General features: G+C 44.7%; 1 protein-coding gene across 1 annotated transcript in view; it reads right to left on the reverse strand.

The window, feature by feature from the left end:
• Positions 1-20,561, reverse strand: part of DNAAF8 (dynein axonemal assembly factor 8) — a 128,837-nt gene that overhangs the window by 52,841 nt on the left and 55,435 nt on the right. Inside the window, exons 13-18 of the mRNA XM_067551099.1 lie at positions 15,669-15,785; positions 12,747-12,891; positions 11,133-11,448; positions 8,675-8,781; positions 4,412-4,566; positions 2,572-2,719 (exon numbers count right to left, since the gene is read on the reverse strand). Of these exons, the coding sequence (XP_067407200.1) occupies positions 2,572-2,719; positions 4,412-4,566; positions 8,675-8,781; positions 11,133-11,448; positions 12,747-12,891; positions 15,669-15,785 (988 nt within the window). The remainder of the gene's footprint in view (positions 1-2,571; positions 2,720-4,411; positions 4,567-8,674; positions 8,782-11,132; positions 11,449-12,746; positions 12,892-15,668; positions 15,786-20,561) is intronic.

Genomic DNA, 20,561 nt, shown 5'->3' on the forward strand with positions numbered 1-20,561 from the left:
CAGACAGCACACCCTTCTGTTCTCCAGATCAGGTCTGGTTACAGGCCCATCTTTTCTTCTCAGTAGGCCGTCCCCAACCACGTAGACCTGCCTTTTCCTGGTAACAGTGCAATTCTCCGGCCTATCCCCTGTTCTTTCTGGATGCAAGTCAACTCATCTACTATTCTCCTTTGCTATCCTCTGCAACTGTTCCTGTATTCTCCTAGGGCTCTTATTTGGTGGTATCTCCATTGGCTCATCCACTCTTTGTATAGGAGTAGCTGCTCTTCTCTTCTTCCTTGCCCCGCCCCCCACATTCAGTAACCACCTGCTGTGCCCCTTCTTCATTTTCCAACTCCGCAAACCTGTTTCTGAGAGCTATTTCTTTCACTAGCCCGTCTTTTCCTCTGCCGGGTTCTCACAGCCACATGCTTCCACTGGCCACTTTCCTCACCCAGCATTCTCCCCTCAGAGTTCATTGGTCCTGCTTCCATCTGCAGGTCTGGGTTTGTCCCTTCAACCTCCTCATTCCTTTGCTCCATCATCTGCTCAAACCCCCTTCTAAACTCAACCAGAGTTTCGACCTGCATCTCCAACCCTCGAATTTTCTCTTCCATCAGCTCTATGAGGCAGCACATCATACAAACGAAGCTCTTTTGAGGTACTCCCTCCAGGAACATGTACATCCCACAGCTTCCACATCCAGTCACCATCATTGTCTCTTCCACTGCTTGGGTGACTACCACTAGTGCCTCTGTATCTGTCATAGCCTTTCCCCCTAGTTCCTGTCAGTGGGAGACACAAAAACAAAAAACCCACCAAAACAACCCCCAACGAGCACCCCAACAATACCAGAACACCACACACTCAAACTCTCATTTTCAGCTCTTTTGGCTGGCTCCTGTGCTGCTACCTGATTAAGTGGCTGCCTTTATAAGGCCCCTAATTAGGGAAGCCTTGCCCCCTAATTAGGGTCAGCTGATCTCAGTTCACCACCCAGTACCAGCTCCTGCAAACTGAAGGGAAAAAAACCCCCAAACAAACAAAAAATGAAACAAAACCAAACCAAACCAAACACACAACTCCACAAAACTCACCCACTGCTCCTAAGACCCACTCAAACTCCCCTGTTTTCAGCTCTGTTTGCGATGGTTCCTAGGAGAATTCATTTCACAGTCTGGGACTGGCCCTTGAGAAAGCTCTGTCAGTGGAGTAATTGATACCCTCCTAACTATTTAAAAATAGAAAAAACAACAACAATCTCCCTCTTTCTTCTGAGCCTGGAGGAGAAGCACCTGAAGCCAGTTTTCGCAGGTGTCCCTATGTGTGACAGAGCGGGGACGTGCACTTGTGTGAAGACCTTGCTGAGGGAAAGTCAAGTCAAAGAGACGAGTTTGGCATTTAGTTTTGAATATGCTGAGGTTCTTCAGCCTCTTCCCTTGCAGGAACAAGTTTTACTGCCAGGACTAGATGGCGTGCAAGTTCTAGCTCCTATTCTCCCTATTTGTCAAAATTTTAATTGTTCCATGGATAGATGTGGGATGACATGGTCATAGGGGGAAAGGTGTCTCTCCAATTCCTTGGAAGCCTTTGAATATCAGGATAGAGACTCTGAATTGGACTCTGTGTGCCAGTGCAGAAAGCCAGAGCAGTATGTTCACCTGTGCTCAAACTATGTTGCTAAACAGAAGGGCTGCTGCATTTGCACCAGTTGTAACATTTTAGGGCATCTGGCTTTCTGGCTTCATATGAAGACAGACAGCCCAGTGCACCAAGCACGAAAGCAATGACTCAAATGGATTTAGGGGTCAGAGTGGACAAACAGCTGAACACGATCAAGGGAAGAAAATACCAGGTATTAACGGGCTCTCAAACCTAGTGCAGAAGGCCGTAATAAGAGCCAATGGCTGGAAGTTAAAGCCAGACAAATTCAAATTAGAAACAAGGTACACATTTTTAACAGTGAGGTGATTAACCGGAGGAACAAATGGCTGAGGAAAGTGGTGGATTCTCCAACTTCTGAAGTCCTCATCTCAAGACTGGATGCCTTCCTGGAAGATGTGCTTTAATCAAACACCAGTTATCAGGCTTAATACGAAGGGAACTGGGTGAAATCTTCTGCTCTGTGTTAAACAGACTACATGATCTAATAGTCTCTCCTGGCCTTAAAATATGAATTCCTAGGTATATAACATGTTGAAATAAACAAGCCTGGAGGTCACAAACAGGTGGATCACAGGGGCCAGGTCTGAGCTGATAGGATGGGGCACTCTCTTCTGGTGTAGTCACAGATGGATACTTTTGGCTACCTTGGCTTTCTGAGCAATAAGGCGTTCAAAAGGATCTAAAGGCTAAAGACTAAACTACTTAGCTTGATTATCCTGCTACACAGGATGGAGACCTAATGGTGGTGGCTGATTCATACACAGGCCTGGTGATTTATGCCACTGAGTGAAAGCTAAGGTCAGATCTGAATATTCTGAAAGAGTTTGACTGCAACATGGTGCTATTAAATGAGGCTTTACAGTCTTAACGGTGCACACCCAAATACCAACGCTCTTCACTGGGTGACCTAGGAAAGACTTGCATTACCTTTCACCAATGCAGGAACATGATGGCCAGCATTCTCCTTTCTCAGCAGTAAAATCAGACAATGCAAGCGTGACTCAACAGGAAATTCTTCTCTTGAGGATCTCCTGTCAGGGGAACTTGAAGTCTTGTTAGGGCAAAATACAGCCATCTGAAATGCATAGGTCGACCGTTTCAAACCTAGAAACCTAAAGCTTGACTCATAAGTCCACATTTAGACCACTGTTTAAAAGTGATCTGATTTTCAGGTGTACTGAGCACCCACACATCCCATGAAGTCAAGGGGAGCTGCTGGTGCCCATCTCCTCTGAAAATCAGGCCATTTGTGTTTCAGTGCCTCCATAAGGATTTAGGAGTCTTACTTCACAAGCATTTTGGACATTGTTTTGCTTTTTATTTGGTAAACTGTCACAAAGAAAGAAGATTGTTCTTCTTTAGATCTGAAGAAAATCAGGTGGCAAACAAGCTACTTGTGCAGTTTTCTTGGTGAACCAGGAAGTGCACCACTCTGCAGCCTCACATCTTTCCCCAAGCCCCCCATGCACACATGGCGATTTTTACCAAGGGCTGTCTCCCTATGCAAAGAAAAGTCTTGCTGACTTCACTGGATGTTGTGCTGATCTGAGTGAGGAGTGCAGACCTGGGCTCATTCTTGTGTATCTCGGTTTGATTGGAAGCCCTGTATTAATGATTATCTCGGTTTCCTTGGACTGAGATATCACAATGCCAAATGCACACTAATTCAGTGGCATGCAATATAATATCACAGATAGCATCAGATAAAAAGCTTGCCAGTTAGCACCGTTATAAGTGAACCCTGACAATCTACATTAAAACATGCTATTGGGGGGATCTCTCAGCTCTGAAAGCAACTGGAGGTGCTGCTTATAGCAAAAGAAAATGGTGTTAGAAGATGGGGAATCTTGGGTGCTGGCTGGCTGGCAAGGGGGTAACAAGCAACAGAAAACCACAAAGTAAAGTTTACCCAAGGGTGCTGCATGTTACCATAACAGCTCCAGCATGAAGCATGCTCATTGCTATAGAAAACATGATTTTCCTTTAGTAAGTGCAATCTAATCCTAGGCCCATTTGGCTTTGTGTGAACTAATACAATGGCACAGCACATAAATAGGATTGTTCTGCCGGCCTTGTCCATCTCACAGAACTGTATTCACCTGGGGCTGATTTGAGCACTCTGCTGAGAAAATCAGCATCACTGTCACACTTAAAGCTTGCCACCTCTGTGATTGAGGCAGTACAGTATCTGAAAAAATCAGTTTCAGATAGTGTCAGGACATGATAGAATATTAGTCTCCTTTTCAGAGGAGATGCTATTATTGATGTAAAAGTAGATCCAGTTCTAAACAGGGATTGCCAATGCAATCATATCATGTTGGCACCAGCTGTTGCAACAGGCACATAAAGTAACATTGCTTCTTCATGCTGAGTCTTGCATTGTTAAGCTGAGGCCTGCAGGAGTGTGACTTTTAAAATATTGTCCTCTGGGATGAAAATGAGCTGACTGTGACATTTGCCTCGTGATATTGTGACCTTATCTCACCATGTGGCAGCGTCATGACATAACATGTGAACATCACGACTCATCATCATGGCATGATCATATTACACCAGCCCCACAGCTACTTTGGGCTGCTTTCAATATCCTGAAAGCCCGGCTTGCAAGATGTCAGACAGTCATGTCAAAATAAAAAACATTGAGATTGGAATCAGCCTAATCCATTGCAGCTACATGGTAGGTTTTAGCAGGAGCACTAATGTGTATGCCTGATTTACACATTCAGGATCTGGGTAAACATCATCCTAGTGTCCCTCTGTCCCATACCTGACTTGTTGTCATGCTGAGCATGATGGCTCGCTTGGGAGAAAGTCGCAGCTGCTTGATTCCCTGCAGAGTAAACCCTCTCTGAGCACAGGTTGAAATCACATCCCCATATGCATGAGGAGGCACAGCAGGTGATGCTACCAAAATGACATCCCCTGGATCAAAGTAAAGATGAGATGGGCGTCAAGTTATTTTCATGGAAACTTCCATCTTTGCAGGAAGCCTCATGAAAGTATCCAGCCCCAACTTCAAGACCAACCCAGATGGTGACATCACATTCTGTGGTCAACATTAGCCCTTTTTTGTCCCATTACACCTACATATAGCTGCCACTACAGGCCAAGCCAGAAGGGCAAGATTCACATCATCATCAATGATCTTCTTGAAAAACCATTTATTCTGGAAAGTTTGGCTCAGGAACATGGGCAGTACAAATAAGCTTCTGGCCCATGTCTAGTTAAAACAGTACCTTTTTTTAAAAAGAAACCCTATTTTGGAATGAATATAAGACTGAAATTAACAAGCATATCTGCTACAGTTCAATATAGATTGGACCTGAAGAAGAGCTCTGTGTAGCTCGAAAGCTTTTCTCTCTCACCAACAGAAGTTGGTCCAATAAAAGATATTACATCACCCGCCTTGTCTGTCTCAGTTAATGTGACTGGCAGCTGCAACTGATGGGCGCTGTAATGCAGTTGCACTGTCCACTCTATATGGGTGTGAAACAGGACAGTCTGCCCCTTAGAGGCAGTAGCACCTAGTGGTCAGTCCACCCCACCATGTGGAGTGGCCTTTAAGGGTTTGAAAGGTGCGATATAAGGACCTACAGGGATATGGAGAGAGAAGAAGCAATCCTGGGAATGAATGGTGCTTGGGAGGAAATCTGATCACTGTATCTTAAGGGCCTGAGGCCAGGAGCGTTGCAGAGAGGGTGGGGCATGGCCCCTCTTTCCCCCCAACTAACTGGGGATGACCTGGGAGAAGAGGACCTGCATAATGCTGCCTCCTCCCACACAGAGGGCAGATCCCTACATATGCTGCAGGGAGTAAGAAGGCTTGTGGAGGGCCCGGAGCAAGCAGGGAGGTGCCAGCAGAAGAGTGCCTGCTGGATCTCCCTAGCCTGAGGATTAAGTGAGGAAAAAGGGGCCAGCTGAGGGAGAAGCTGGTGGCTAAATTATAACCCAGCCTCAAGAAGGAGGGCTTGGGCTTCTGCTATGAGTGGGAGAGTGACTGTTTGAAGCACAACCCACACTCCAGTAAGGGGGCTGGGTAGTCTCCTGAACCAGGACAAAGAGCTGACCAGGACTCTTCTAGGACCCAGAGCAGGGTGACCTGGGGCAACTAACAAAGTATGTCACCCTCTGTAGAAATGTAATAAGTCTGGTCGTGGATTGAAAGGAGCTAAGGGGAGGTGTGGAGTCTACTGGCTGGGCTACAAGGGGGTGTGCTGGAGAGGACCACCCTTTGACAGGATGCGACTAGCTTATTCCAAGGGAGGCTTCCAGAGAGCTCAGTGAGGATGCACAGTGGTTCCTCTCCTCAGTATTCGTGCATGCCGGCCCCTCCCAGAGAAGATCTTCAGCTTCTCTTCCAAGAGGCATGATGCACCCATCCGTTTGAAGAGCAAAGGTCAGGCGTGATTTCCTGCGCCCAACAACCACAGATGGAACCACAGCGGGGGGCAGCTCAGCAGCCCACAGCACACGTGAATCATCCGGGGCCATAAAAAGATAGGGAAACAGGAAGGCTCATTCCATCAGCAACTACCACCTGCCATCATCCTCACTCCCGAATGTACAGAGCTGAGGGGTTCTGCCAGAGGAATTTGCTCAGATGCCAGCGTTAACGTACATACTTACATAGAATACATTTAAAAGGAAGGTCTCATCTTTTCTTGACTTTTACCTTCCTTCCTCTCATCCTCTCCCTCACTTTCCCTTCCTCTCTCATCTTTCTAGCTCCTGTTTCCATTCTCTCCTTGAATCCTCTTTTCTTTGGCAATTTAATTTCCTCTTCCTCTTTTCTATGCCAGAGCATCCTCCCCTACCCTTACTGTCTTCTCCCTGCTAGTTGGAGGGCTCCCATACCCTCAGTCTCCCCTGCAGAGCTACCTTTAGTCCTGGAGAGCAGAGGTGCATCAGCAGTTCTCCACTGGCAAAATCTCAAAACCACTCCTCCTTTGGAGAGGACAGAAGGATTTGCTGTCCTTGATCCCCTGGAGGAGGCCATGGGGCCTCACACACTCTCCTGCTGAGCACAGATTTCCCATGTAGATAGGCTCTCTCCGTTCCCACTTCCTAGCTGGCTGTCACTCCCGTATAGGGCTGCTGGAGCACATTCTCCATCAGCTGTTTAGCAGGGATGCAGAAACTCGGAGCCTAAACCTGCAAGGAGGACAAGGGAATCTCGGCTAGCAGAGGAGCCAGTTAATATTAGCTGCTCCCTGTGTATCTTTCCAACTGACTGGTTGGCCACCTAGTTTCTGGCCCTCAAAAGGCCAGGAACATGTATGTGAGGTTGTCTGAATCATTTAACCCCACTCCCTATGTGATTATACCCCAGGCTCTGAAGAGAACAGATAGATGGTCTGCAGCTAGGTAGACATGCAGTTCAAAGACACTATTAACTCCCACATAGAATTGTTCCATCATTGAGTAGGCCCCAAGAATAAAGGATTGCCTGTTTTAGATTCCCTCAGGCATGGTCTAGGAGGCCAGTTGTGACTATCGGGCCTACAACATGTACTGCTTACAGTGAGCTCAAATGTAAGAGGTATGTGAAAGTTCATAGATGTTACAATAACCGTGAAAAACAGATCAAGTTGTTTACAACAATGAATGTTGTAACAAGTTCAAGAGAACCAGACAAAGAAGGGGGATTAGCCTAAACCAAAAAGTCCATGTTGATATACTCCAAGGACTGTTGAAATTATGCTTGATAAAAACAAAAGAGGTGGAACCAGAAGTTAATAGACCAAACTTGGTGTAATGGATAGTCAGCCTAATTGACGGATAAAATAATGAGGGGGACGAACCATGACGCCTACATTTCCCCTTTCTGGGTTTCTTAAAAAGAGACTTTTGAAAAAGACATGTTCAGTTCAGCTCTCCCTCTCACATTCCATGCCACTTTGCAGCCCAGCTCATCCCCCAAAAGGCCGGCACTGCAATTCATCTCAGCTAATCTAAAAGACTTTCTTCCTGAGAGAGAGGCTGGCTGGCCTTAATCTTGTTCAAGGAACTTTGTCTTCAGGCACATAAGATCCTGCATTGTTTTCCTTTCCCTTGCGTTATTTTCTGCCCCACCTCCTCTCCCCCACTTTCTTTCCTTCTATCCTATCTCTCACTCTCTTGGCTTTTCATCAAATCCTGAAGTCAACTATGCTCTATTCATCCAAGCCTGTCTTGTCTAAGAAGAAAAGATCCAATTACATGACGTTCCTGATTAGATAGTAAACCAGGATCCAAGCAGCAGGTGTTGTGGTTGACATGCTGGCCAAAAGCATCCACTCATAACTGATCAGCCATCTAGTGTTCCAAAAACACCAACAAAAGCCATATTTCACCCATCTTTTCTATCCTGTCTCTCCTCCAGTTTGTGTCTGTGTTTGTTAAGAACAGGAAAAGTAAACACCTCAGGACTGAGAGTAAAAATTAACCCTCTTCTTTTCATCAAAGAAAGACTGTTCTGAAAATAAGAGACTGATATTTTGCCTGCAAAAGGAGAAAGGATGTAAAGGTTTTGACTAAGTTTGTTTTGCACAATCACTCAGCCACAGTTCCAATCTAAATGCCTGTTTTGATATCTTTTTCTTTCTTGTGTTTAATCAATACATTTTTAATGTGAACGAACACTTTTGGGTGTTTGCCAAGTAACCAAGTAAAACCAAGGCCTGTTTAAAATAACCCTGAACCTTCCTATCACTGCTTAATGTTGGACAGTAAAAGAGTTTATAAACACTTTAACTCTTTAGGCCTTTGAGATTAATATCCATACAGCAGGCCTGTAGTAGCTACTCACATGGAGCAGACAGGGAGGGTCATGACATTCTACTGTTGCTTCACTGGGAAAGAAGCACAACATGTTTCACAAACTAATTCCTGACTCTTGTCTCTCTGACCAGGACGCAGCATTGAGGAATGCAATGGGGGCAGGACCCCATGAACATGTGGGGCAGGAGTAAGATAATCAATAACACCCTCTGCTATAGTGAAAGAGCCTGGAACACGTGTAAAACCTCAAGGTTTGCTCCTTAGAAATGACCTTTGCTGGTTGAGACGAGTGTTGCTGGGGGTCTGGAGAGTACCATGTCCTGGAGATCACCCCTCTCTTGGTCAGCATTTGCTCTGTTAGATGAAGGACTCTGAGGTCTAAGGAAAAACAACAGAAATATTGAAAGCTGGTAAGATTAGACTCAGGCATTGGCTCTTACAAGCTTTACCCACTAACCCCAAGATGATGGAGGCTACTTTTGTAAAATTGCTTTACTGGAAGTGCCACTTCAATCTACTGTCTGTGACATCAGTGCTTGGGCCACCTCAAGACGTCTTAGGTTTGTACACAGACTGGATGTTTTTCTACACTGTACACTGTACACTGTTTTTCTACACTGTACACTGGATGTTTTTCTCCAGCTCTCTCTATTCAATTAAAAGTGGCTAATGCAATGCGGTCAGCTTGGCAAGAAAATTTAGGAACTGAGAAATGTCAGGCCACATCTCAAATGTTCTTCCCCTCTGGTGATATTTCAAATCTGCTACTCACTGGTGAATATTTAATCGGACTGGAACTGGGGAGAAGCGGTTTCAACGCTATTATAAGCCAGGCTGTGCAGTGAAATATCCAATATTTCTTCACTCCAGAAAGGACCAATTATGACAGTGTGAACACAAGTTATGGTTTCAAAGGCCAAGGGACTGATGAAAATGCAAACTGCAATCTGAATCACATGGCCAGGCCTGCACAGCACAGACTGCTAATGCAAGCCTGCCTGACTACCACCCTTTGCTCGAGAGGTCCCGAATACACATGAGGATGACAGTAAGAGCTGTTAGTTTTCCTGATCAGCTGAGCTTGAAGATGTAGTTTATACTCTTGCCAGCTAAGCCCTCTTACTGGACCAAACTCTTAGTACTGTCCAGCCCCCTTCTTTAGTTTCACTATGTTACACTAAAGTAACAGGATTTCCTATTGGTAAGGGGGCAAAGGATGCTTAGGAAGAAAAGAAACTTTGTCAAAGGGAATTTTTTAAAGTCTTTTTTTTAAGTTTTGTTTTAAGTCAAGCACTGCTAATTCGATTTGGTGTTAAAGATCCTGCAGAGCTAAACTCTGTCAAACATGATGGGAGGAAACAACCCTCAATGAGCAAGGGAACTAATCCCCATCCTGGGGCCGTAGCGCTAGCTGTACTTTCACAGGTTGCGATGTGCAGAGGCCTCATGCTGGCTGTCTGGAATTAGGTGAATCTCAGCACACTGTAGTTCAGTAGGGTAACATTAACAAATCACCTCTTGCATGGAGAAACCCAGGAGAGTCTGAAGAATGGGTGAATTTCAAATCCTAGCTGCTCGCCCTGCTAGTGGCTGCCTGCTCTGGGCCCCACTCCCCAAAGGACAATCAGAGCGGTGTAGCTTCAAGAGGCCATCATGGAGATAGGGGAAGTGCTCTGCTCCCCACCCCAGGACTATTCTTAGTGACACTGTTCTATGGAACTGACTCATCCTCATAATGTCCTGAGGTCCCTAGCATGTCCTGCCATTTAAACATACAGGACTGAAATTGCTTCCCTGCCTCATGCTGTTTGTGTCTAAGACTGTGTCAGGGAATCTCTAAGACAGGGAGGGAAGTGGATATTTCAGGCTGGGGAACCGTATTCTTCCCCTTCAAGAAGAAAGCTGCAGAGATCAACTGCATACAGATAGCTCAGGGAGGGTCCAATGGATGCAAACTCAACATTCTCTCCTTCTCCCTGCAGCAGCAGATTTTATTTTGAAGCGCGCTGGAGAGCAAGTTCCTCAGGGAGCTGAGCAGGAGCCATTATCCTTTTCCCTTTTAGGGCACTTTTTCTCTTCCAAGCTACCCTGCCAAATTGCCTTCCCTTTCAGCAACTCTACTCTGCTAGGCAAGGCAAGGCAAGGGCAGATTGCCTTGCAGGCTAACATCAGTGCTATACACAGACTGTGAGGAGAGGGTGTTTAAAGAACAGGTGCTGTTCATGCAAGTACCTATCTGAACTGACCAAGGATCTTGGAGTCGGAAGGTCTCTACCGAACCTGTGTGTTCTCAGTGCCCTGTGGCACAGTGTTTACACCATCAGAAAAGATAGGTTGAATCCCTTTCGGAGTGCACCTATTCTCCAGTGTAGAGCTTCCATCTCACAATGTTTCCATCATCTCAAATAAGTCCCAGCCCCACTGTCATACTTCTCCTCACACTGATCACCAAGGCTAACAGCCTTCTCAGCCACTCTGTTTTCAGACATTCTTGTCAGTTGCAGAGGACGCAGCATGGCAACAGAAGGAACAGATCAATTTTGCAAACACTAACAGTAACACATTGTAAAGTGAAGAAATAGCCTATGCTCCCATCCTGCACTGCCTCTAGCTGGGCCCCTCTGCTGAGGACTGAGGTGAGAAGACTGTCAGCCCTTCAGTGATCTAAGTCCTGCACCTCTCCTGCCAGAATCACGGGATCTCAGAAATGCATAGTACAGGATTGTCACCTTGATTTGTTATATTTGCAGGCAGGATTCTGGACACCAACATGAAGCACTCCATCACAGCACACTCTCCCTCCGAACAAGAGGCACAGCTGCCTATGCACGCGGCTGTCTGTGTGGGGCAGGTAGGTGAGGGGCTCGGCTCGGCTCCTGCAGTAGATGGCATTGATGGAGCCACAGTCTGTCATGCTGGCCAGCCGTGGATCCGAGGGCCCAATGATATCTTGCAAGGCACTCCGTGCTTTTGGCCCTCTCAAGCCTAATGCCAGCACAGGTGGTGCCTTGCCAGCCTCTGGAGTGTAAGAAGAAGGCAGCTTGTCTGTGAAAGATAAACTCGTGTGACTAACGCATGGAATCACCCTTTTCCAGGCTCATTTATTCCACTCAGGGTCTCTTCTCAGTTCATTACTCACCCTAGATGACTGACAGTTTACCAGAGCTTTCTCTAATTTCCACCTTTGCCAGGCTAACAGCTGTTTCTCATCGGGTTTCCACCCGACTAAGGAGGCTCTTGCTTTAGCATTGCTGGTTACACTAAAAAATCAAAGCTGTGTTCCTAGCTTTGCTCTCTCTTCCCCTGTGCAGGCAGATACCACACAAAAGCCCAGGTTCTCCCACAGCTCAGGGAGGGAGGAGAGAAGTAAGAAATGACCTCAAAGCAGCAGAAGGACACAGGGCTGGCTCAATGCAGTTTGGGGAGCCAGGGTGCTGCAGCAGCAGGTTCCTGTCAGACCCTGAGGGCCAGATTTAATTGAGCCTTGCACAGTCTCTAGGAGGTGAGTTTTATTATGCCTGATTTACAAATGGGGAAACTGAGGCACTGAGCAGCTAAGGCTGATATTTATAAACATGGGTGCCTAAAGCTATGGATTTAGGGCCCAGATCCTCAGAAGTATTTAGGCACCTAATTCCCACTGAATTCAATTAGAATTAGGCCCCTGAATATCTTTAAGGACCTGGGCCTAAGTGTTTAACTGCTGGCATCCATTTTTGGCTTTACCTTTGGTGCCTCATTTTCTCTTCAGTGCCCCTGAAGTTAAAAGATATGGCAGCAGCCACCTGGCAAACCAGGACATTCTGGATGCTGTGTCACCATACAGAGCAGTTGGGGAAAGGCCAGGTTAGCAAACCCAGATTTTGCAGCTTCCTGAGCCTCCAAGATAAAAGTTGGGGGGAGAGGGTTGAGTTCTTTAGAATTAAACCTCCAGAAGAACCAGCAGGGAGTAACTCAGTGTGTAACTCCAAGGACCTTTACCATGTAGGGTTTGTTCATTTCTAGTCCAGACTCCCAGTCCATTGCTCAAGCCACTAGCTCATATGCCCAAAAAGAGCATAACAATTTGGGAAGCCATCTACAGAGAAATAAAGGCCAGAGGGAATGGCAGTGTGGTGACATGAAGAGTATCAGGAAGTAGAAATAGAGGAAATGGCAAAAACTTGCCAGAATTTAACACCGGGGACAGATGGAAGGGGACAGGGTAGAATCTGATTCCCAAAGGAGAAGAGAAAGGTTTGATTGTAGTCTTGCTCATATCCCTCTTGAAGTCCTCTTCCTTTTGAGCAGGTGTAGGTAGATCATTAAAGTGGTGCAACTTTTGTGCGTAGATGAGGCCTTACCTGTGCTAGAGAGAAGCGTGCTGTGCTGTGGATAGAGCAGGCGGAGCCCACAGACATCCAAACCAGAGTAGAGGATCAGCTGCAACATGTGATGGACAGCCAAAGGGGTTTGGAGTAGGGTTTCAAATAGCAAAGCCACAGCAACCTGAAGAGTGAGGTAAAGAGTGCAATGGAGGAATGGATCAAATTACTTCATTGTTATTAAGAGCGTTTGGTGAGATTTCTTTCTCTAGAGCAGAGATATTCAGACTTCAGTGGTTGAGGAGCCAAATTAGCAGTCAACATTACCCAAAAGAGCCACTGTAGTGTGAATTCATTATTTCATTTACTATAGTACTATATATTCATATTTAAATAGTATGAAAGGGGAAATATTTAGTACACACACACACACACACATATATATATATATATATATGTATATATATATTATTCTTTTCTACTGCAACTGATTAATAACATCGTAAAAGCACCCTGATTGGTTAATAACTTAGATTGGTTAATAATGAAATCACCCAGTGTTTTAATATCATGTGCTGCAAAGAGCCGCAGAAGACACATTAAAGAGCCACTTGTAGCTCACGTGCCTTAGTCTGAGTATCACTGCTCTAGAGAGAACCAGCCATACACATCAATTGTACAATGATATCTCTTCTCTTCTCCAATAATCCCCATGCCTTAGGTTATGTCTACACACTTATGGTGGAACGTGGAGTACAGGCACTACACATGTAGTTACACGCGGCAGTGAAAGGCTCTGGCAGTGGGGAAAGGCTCTTGTAGCGGGGAGCTGTCGGAGCCTGTCATTGCAGCAAGGAAAGGCTGTGGTGGGGATGGGGGAGAAGCAGTGGGGAAAAGCTCTGGCAGAGGGGAGGCAGCTCCCTGCTGCAGGAGCCTTTCCCCACTACCTCCACCCATCCAGAGTCTTTCACTGTGATGGGGAAACTAAGGTTCCAAGAGCCGGGAGGAAGCAGGACACTAGATTGCTAAAAATACCAGTGTAGATATGGGAGGCATGTAGACAATCATGTAGGGTATACACCCTAGGGGTTCAGGTGGGTAAGACCTTGTCTCTATTCTACTTGCCTAAGCCATGCTATTTATACTCTTGTTAGCTGGGCATGCAGTGTCTGTACTTTACATGCCACTGTAAGTGTAGATGTACCCTTACTTACACTGTAACATCTTTAGGGCAGGGACTGTGTCTTTGTTCTGTACTTGTGCAGCACCTAGCACAACAGGCCCCTTCGGCAATCAGAAATAATAATTAATAACATAATGCCTTCTGTTATCTGAACTTTTGTCTTTTGTCTTGTATTCATTCTTGGGGCAAGGAATGAAATTTATCTAAAGCACTGTTCACCTTTTCAGTATTAAAGAAATATTTTCAAATAATATTAGACTAGATGGCTGATATTCTATATTTTTAGGAATTCTAAAATCAAAATTAGAAGGATTCAAAAACAGGTACACTAGGTATCCTATAATATATTTATATTTTAAAAACCTTTTTTCTAGATTAATCCAATTCAGCCTATCTTTAGATAAAGAGTACTGAAAGACATCCAGTTATGTACTGAATATACTCATCTGTGTTTCTCAACGGGAAAGAAAATCATTCTGAATCCTCTTTCTTTTTTGCTTTTCAGTTCTGTTTTTCACTCTCCCATAAGGGGAAATTTCTTGTTTCAATGAGCACATACCTTACATGTAAGAATCTGGGTTTCTCCTGAAATTCAGGGACACCGAAAGGTCTGGCTTGTGGGCTGCATAGCATGGCTATACTGCCTACAGTTGTATCCCCCTTCTGTACAAAATGCCATACTCAAGAAGGAGCTTTATTGCTTCAGTGAATGTCAAATTAATTCATCATTACTGGACGCTTTAAATGAAGTGTTACCAAATGCTATTCCCTCATAAACACATAATGAGCCTTACAACATTATGATAAATGAAGTTATAAATCTACCCCAGTAATGAAAAAAATGTCTATTCCAATTACACAAAAAAGTTCTATTTTCCCTGTTGATTTCATTATAATTCCCCTGATATTAACCTATTGCTCAGATTGGCTAATAACAAAGAGTTTTTCCATAATCTTGTGTCCTATAAAACCTCTAGCAAAGACCTTGTAAGCAAGAAAGTATTCCTCATACTGGGTGGAAATGGGAGTAACCGAACAACTTTGTGTAAGGCAAGGGAAGCTTCAAGGATCATCTCATTTTGTACTTTCCCCTTTCAAGGTGCATCCTATTCAAGACTTTATAATGTGAAGATTTCTTTCCAACATAAAAGGGTTAGAAGCAGCACCCTCTAGAAGCCCAGTAGGGTCACTCTTGAACCAGCCACAACCAGTTGTTCCAGAAAGAGTTAAGTGAGTCCCTGATCCTAAGTGTCGAGTTCCCTCAACTCCCACTGGTGGACATTAAGCACCTTGTGGGATCAACCCAGGAGTGTGGAACCAAACTCATTCTAAGCAGCTTGTCCATCCAGCTGAAAGAGAATCAAAACATCCGGATCTTTAGATCAAGTTCAGAATGAAGCTTTAAAGCCTCCCCAAATGAATCAGACTTATTCAAATTTTTATTGTACAAGTTCTAAAACCCTGGCAAGTTCTATGGCACATCAGTTTGCAGGCAAGCTGATTTGGGTTTTCAAAATGAGTCTGCCATTGCAGATATGCACCTGGTTGGCAGCAATTTCTCCAGCCCATCCATTTCAGAGTTTAATCTTTTCAGGCTCAGAGCAAAGGGCCACCGGAAAACCGAGGACACCAAAGGCTAGGCTGGCATATTTCGATCTGAGTGAGAAATGTTTAAAGTTTGATTATTTGTACCCATCACATGAATTCAAACATTTCATGCCAGTTTTGATCATCCCAGTTTCTCACTTCATTTTGCAAGTCAGAAAGGAGCTCTTTACCTCAGTGTCTATATCTGTGCTGGCCCCAATGTCACTGCTGTTAGGGAAGTATTTTTCATCGGTCTCTACTGTCTGCCAGTAGAACCCAGCTGGCATTGCAAATGCTTTCTCCACTGCCTGAAATGCACAAAGGACAGCTTTTATTTGTGAATTATCTTGATCCTTCAAAGTCAGGAATTGAAAAAGACAGCATGGTTAATGCTCAGGCTAGAGATCAGAAAAAGTGACAAAGGATTATACTCATTAGTCCAATATCATGGCATTATTTGTTCTATCTGTCCCATTAAGTGCAATAAAAACTATTTTACATTACATCCAAGAGCATGGCTCAGTTACAATTGGTATCTTGGGAGAATGAATATAATTAGGGACTGACCCAGCTACCATTCCATATGCAGACCTGAAGTTACATGCAATGGGGGATGGCAGGATCAGGTCTACATATAAGCCTGCAAGGTGCGGAGCACTTCTGTGCCTTGTCCATCAGTGAGAGCTTTGAGCATCTCATTGGAAAGAGCTATATGAAGAGAGGAATTTGATTAGCTGTTGAACATTGCAACTAGGTTAGGAATCAGCCAATTCTTACAAGAATAAAACTAAAGTCAGTTAGTTAATCAAAGCAAGTCAAACACACCATATTTCTGGAGGTCCTGTTATTTCAGATACAGTCACTTCTCAAATGGATGAGAGGTTGGCCATTAGTCCCACAGAGCAGCACCCTAGAGGCATTTCATTACCCAGCATAAACTACATACCTCACTTTGTATTATTACTTACACATTTTCTGTGCAGCAAACCAAGCAAACTGCAAGAGCGCAGTTTGTGCCTCTATGCTTAAAGGATGTGTCAGCTACTTCCTAGTCATAACAATTTATTCTAGCTTGAAGATTAACATGCAAGGACTCAGCAGCCCAAGAATTAATGCATGTACAGAACATGGGGGGAACTCTTATTGACCAAACTCTGTTAATGGGACAAATTCTGCTCTCAGTTATACCAGTGTAAATCTGGAGTCACTCCAAGGATATTAGTGGAATTACTTGGGATTTACACAGAGCAGAATAAAAAATTTCTGAGCCAGATCTTCAGCTGATCAGCATGGCTCCATAGACTTTGGTTGCACAACTCCAGTTTACACCAGCTGTGAATTTGACCCTACAGGTTAAGATGTCTTTTGAGCTCAGATGCCACCAAAATATATTCCATGGAAAAGAAATGAAATTTTGCAAAGGCCTCATTAAGATTTTTATTATGGATAGAGCCTGGGCTAATTACACAAATAACTGCCCATTCTAGACTACAAGGTACATATAACACAGTTTAATTGTGTAATCACCTGAGAGATGTTCTGCTCTGCTGGGCCGATAATATGGACTTTATGCCCTTCTATGCAACCAGAGGTGATTTATGTGAGTAATGTTAAAAGCCCACTGATACTTCCTGGGCCTGTTCTGCTGCAGCCATTTGTTTTAGCTTCGCCACCCCAAATACTGTAAGAGTCATTTGCATAGAAACAGAATTTCAGGGTCAGGTCCTCAGCTGGCGTTAACAGACAGAACTTCATGGGGCCAGATTCTAGCAGGTGTAAATTGGCAGGGCTCTGTTGAAGTCAATGGCGCTAGCTGAAGCAGAGACTCCAACCCTGCCCTGGGCAGCTGCTCAGAAATCACTTCACTACCCACCAATCAAATACTGCAGCAGCAAGGACCTCTCCAGCACATTGCTGCTCCAGTTGCAGTGGCCCTTTCCCCTTGCCCGCCTCCTGCCACCCCACTCCTGCTTTTTAGCTCTGACCAGCAGATGTGAAGCTCCTGGTCAGCAGCCCTTAGGCAATACACCCAGCTGGTGGCATAGTCACAGAAATGTCTCTGTGCTGCAGGACCTGTGGAAAGTTGGGTCTGGGTGATCATACCATTCCCTCAGTCACCTGTGCACCCTCCATTGCACATGGGCAAAGTGTCTTCAGAGAGACAACTTTCCAGCACCATTGTGTAGCTAGAGACCCCTGCTCTCCCCCTCTGCTGTTCATGATAATCAAACAATCCTATTTATTGTAGTAAATCCTTTCTTATTTTCTCTCTACTTCCTACCCTCCTCATGCCTAAGCCCACAAGACCTGTGATGGCCCCAGCTTTCTTGGTGCTATCATGTATCTGAACACAAACAGATGGTTTTACTTGTATACGAACTGTGGTGTTGCGTGCATGCAGGAGGACCCTTGAACAAAAACTTATCCCTATGAATATTCAAGAAGGTGGAAAAGAAAGAGGGCAAAAGTGATCAAACCAAACTTGATCCAGAATGTAGCCAAATCTCCATGGAAACCTTTATCACCATTCACCCAGCTGTAGTTAGGACACTATCCAATGTAGTTTAGGAAACTCAAGGGAAAGGCTGTCCCTCAGTTTGCCCCACTGTATGAGTTTGAGTGTCAGTCTCCATTTCACATTTCTTACATTATTTCACTATCTTTTTGTGACTTAAATCCACCAAGAAAGCCCTGCCTCATTTACACCTCTGCAGCCCCAAGTCAGTAAGAAATCATATGGGGATAAATAAGAGCAGAATTCAGTTGAGATTATGTATTTCCCACTCACTATAATATAATTCTTATACTGATTCTAATCTCAGTAACACCAGCATTAAGCTATTGATTTCAGTGAAGTTACTCATGCCACGGGGATCGCAATCTGGTCCAAAGGCACTCTCATTGATTGTGCAGGAATGGAATGAATGACAAACTATGGGCTGGGCCATGTTAAACTGCAGTGACTGTGAATGCAAAGGTACACACCTGCATATAGGTCCTGGACTTCTTAAGTTTTGAAAATCAGGCCATTTACATATTTATGAACCACAGTAAAATCCCCATAGCTAGCTAGCAAATAAAAAAGTGACGTCTAATGGACATCATGAAATCGGAGGCCTCTATAAATTGTACCCATGATATGTCAGATTGTATTTTCTGGCAGTTATTCTGAATATGATATTCAAAGGGTGAAAAACTGGAGGTAGGAAGCCCTATTGGTTGATCTAGTCGACCCCTCTCCCATTGGGTGAGCTCACCACTGGTGCCTACAATATGTTAGCCAGTGTTTTGTCCAGTCCCAGAACTTTCAGCACTTCCCTCTTTCAGCATGCATTGTAAAGAAATCTAGCCATAATTTAAGGGCAAATCATGTAAACACAGAAGGATAAAATCTTTGGATGAGTCTCGCTTTGGTACGTACCGTCCCGTCCCTGGTGGGTAGCTGAGTGATTCCTCTGTTATCAGAAACTAATGTCAAAATCATGCAGGGTCATGGGAAGCCCATTTATTTCTAATCTTTTCTGCCGCTACCTTTCAGCATGACCGGAGTCGGCAATGGATGCTAGGTGGATGCTGGAGCACAAGAGGAGTGACAATTCCATTTCTCTTGACTCAGGCCCTGTTCTCCAGGCCTCTCAGAAGGAACTTGTTTCAATAGGGGAATACAACCTCCTGTGGTCACCTTCCAGGCCTTAAATATAAACTATGCCTTATCCTCTTCTTTTCTATCCATGTTTCTTTTCATGCCCCCCCCTTCCCTGCCTGCTCTGCCAATGATGGCTCCTTACCAAGGCTGGCTGAAAATGTTCCATCATTCAGGATAAGGACTAGATAAGGAGATGGGTCAAGGGTCAAACAGAAGTGATGTATAAAGGGGTATAAGTTATATGCCAGTAAGTAAGCGTAAATTAGTGTAACTTATACACTGAGAAGTAGGACGGAGGTGGAAGTTACATCAGTTTTGTGCCTCAGGACCTGATTTTCTTCTCACTTCCTCCACTGAAATGATCAGTGTTGCACCAGTGGAACAGTGGCATGAGAGCAGAATCGGACCAAGAGGCTCCATTAAACTTGCTTACACATCACATCTGAAAGCCACCTGTTATCTTTAGGGAAAGGGGGAGAGAGTCTTTCCTCACATTCTGGCCACTTTGCACCACTCAGGGGGGTGCAAAGTGGAGGAATCTGGCCTTCAATGGCCAGCTGAGAATTCTCCTGTGTAGGAGAGCTCTGCTGGCTGATACATAGCAGCATAATCAGCTTCTATGCCAACTGCCCCCAACACCCTGGCATACAGGCGTGTCAGGAGTGAAATGGGGCATGGTAGAATTATTCTCACTCAGTGTATGGTCCCTTGGGGACGATGAGCAACTGACAGAAGTTACAGCAGCCCCGAAGCTGCTCTGATTTATGCTGGGGCAGCCTGAGGATCAGCTTGTCTTCCTGACTGCCCCCTACCAAGCAGATCTTGACCCAGGAAAAAATCTGGACCCATAGTGTTATTCCCAAGAGGACTGGGGAGCCCACAGTTCCCTAGCTGATGGTATCCTGTGTTTTTCTTTATAATGATCAGTTCTCTTGGTTGTTGTTCAGGAGACATATTCTGATTTCTGTCACCTGAAGGCACTGGAGAAGATTGCTCTATAGCACAGCTGAGCCTGAAAACAAACATTACTTTTTCTTTCACAAATCAGTAAAAAGAAATCTGGAGCCCCTGTTTGGTTTCAGACAAGATCACAGAGATGAAGCCAGACACGGTTCTGAGAAGGGATTTCACAGCAGAACAAAAATGTGTTGTAAAATTCAGTGCACAAACAATAAAACAAGGGAGGAGAAGAAGCACATTCTACAGAAGCCTGGCTACAGTAACTAGAGGTGCCGAGGCTCTGCCCTGACAAGCTCTGGCACCAACTAAGCCCTGGAGGCAGTACATTCTGCACTCATTCCCCACAAGAGCTAAGGAAAAGGTTTTGCCACTAAATTCTCTCAAGAGTATCTTAAAATAATCTTTATGTAGCAAACAGAATCAACTAGACTGAGAAATGTTTCCCAGCCATAGCAGGAAACCATATCAAGATTGGTGA

Source organism: Emydura macquarii, unplaced genomic scaffold (genome assembly GCF_026122565.2).
Source record: "Emydura macquarii macquarii isolate MOO-44397 ecotype Brisbane River unplaced genomic scaffold, CSIRO-AGI_Emac_v2 contig_1348, whole genome shotgun sequence".
NCBI lineage: Eukaryota > Metazoa > Chordata > Testudines > Chelidae > Emydura > Emydura macquarii.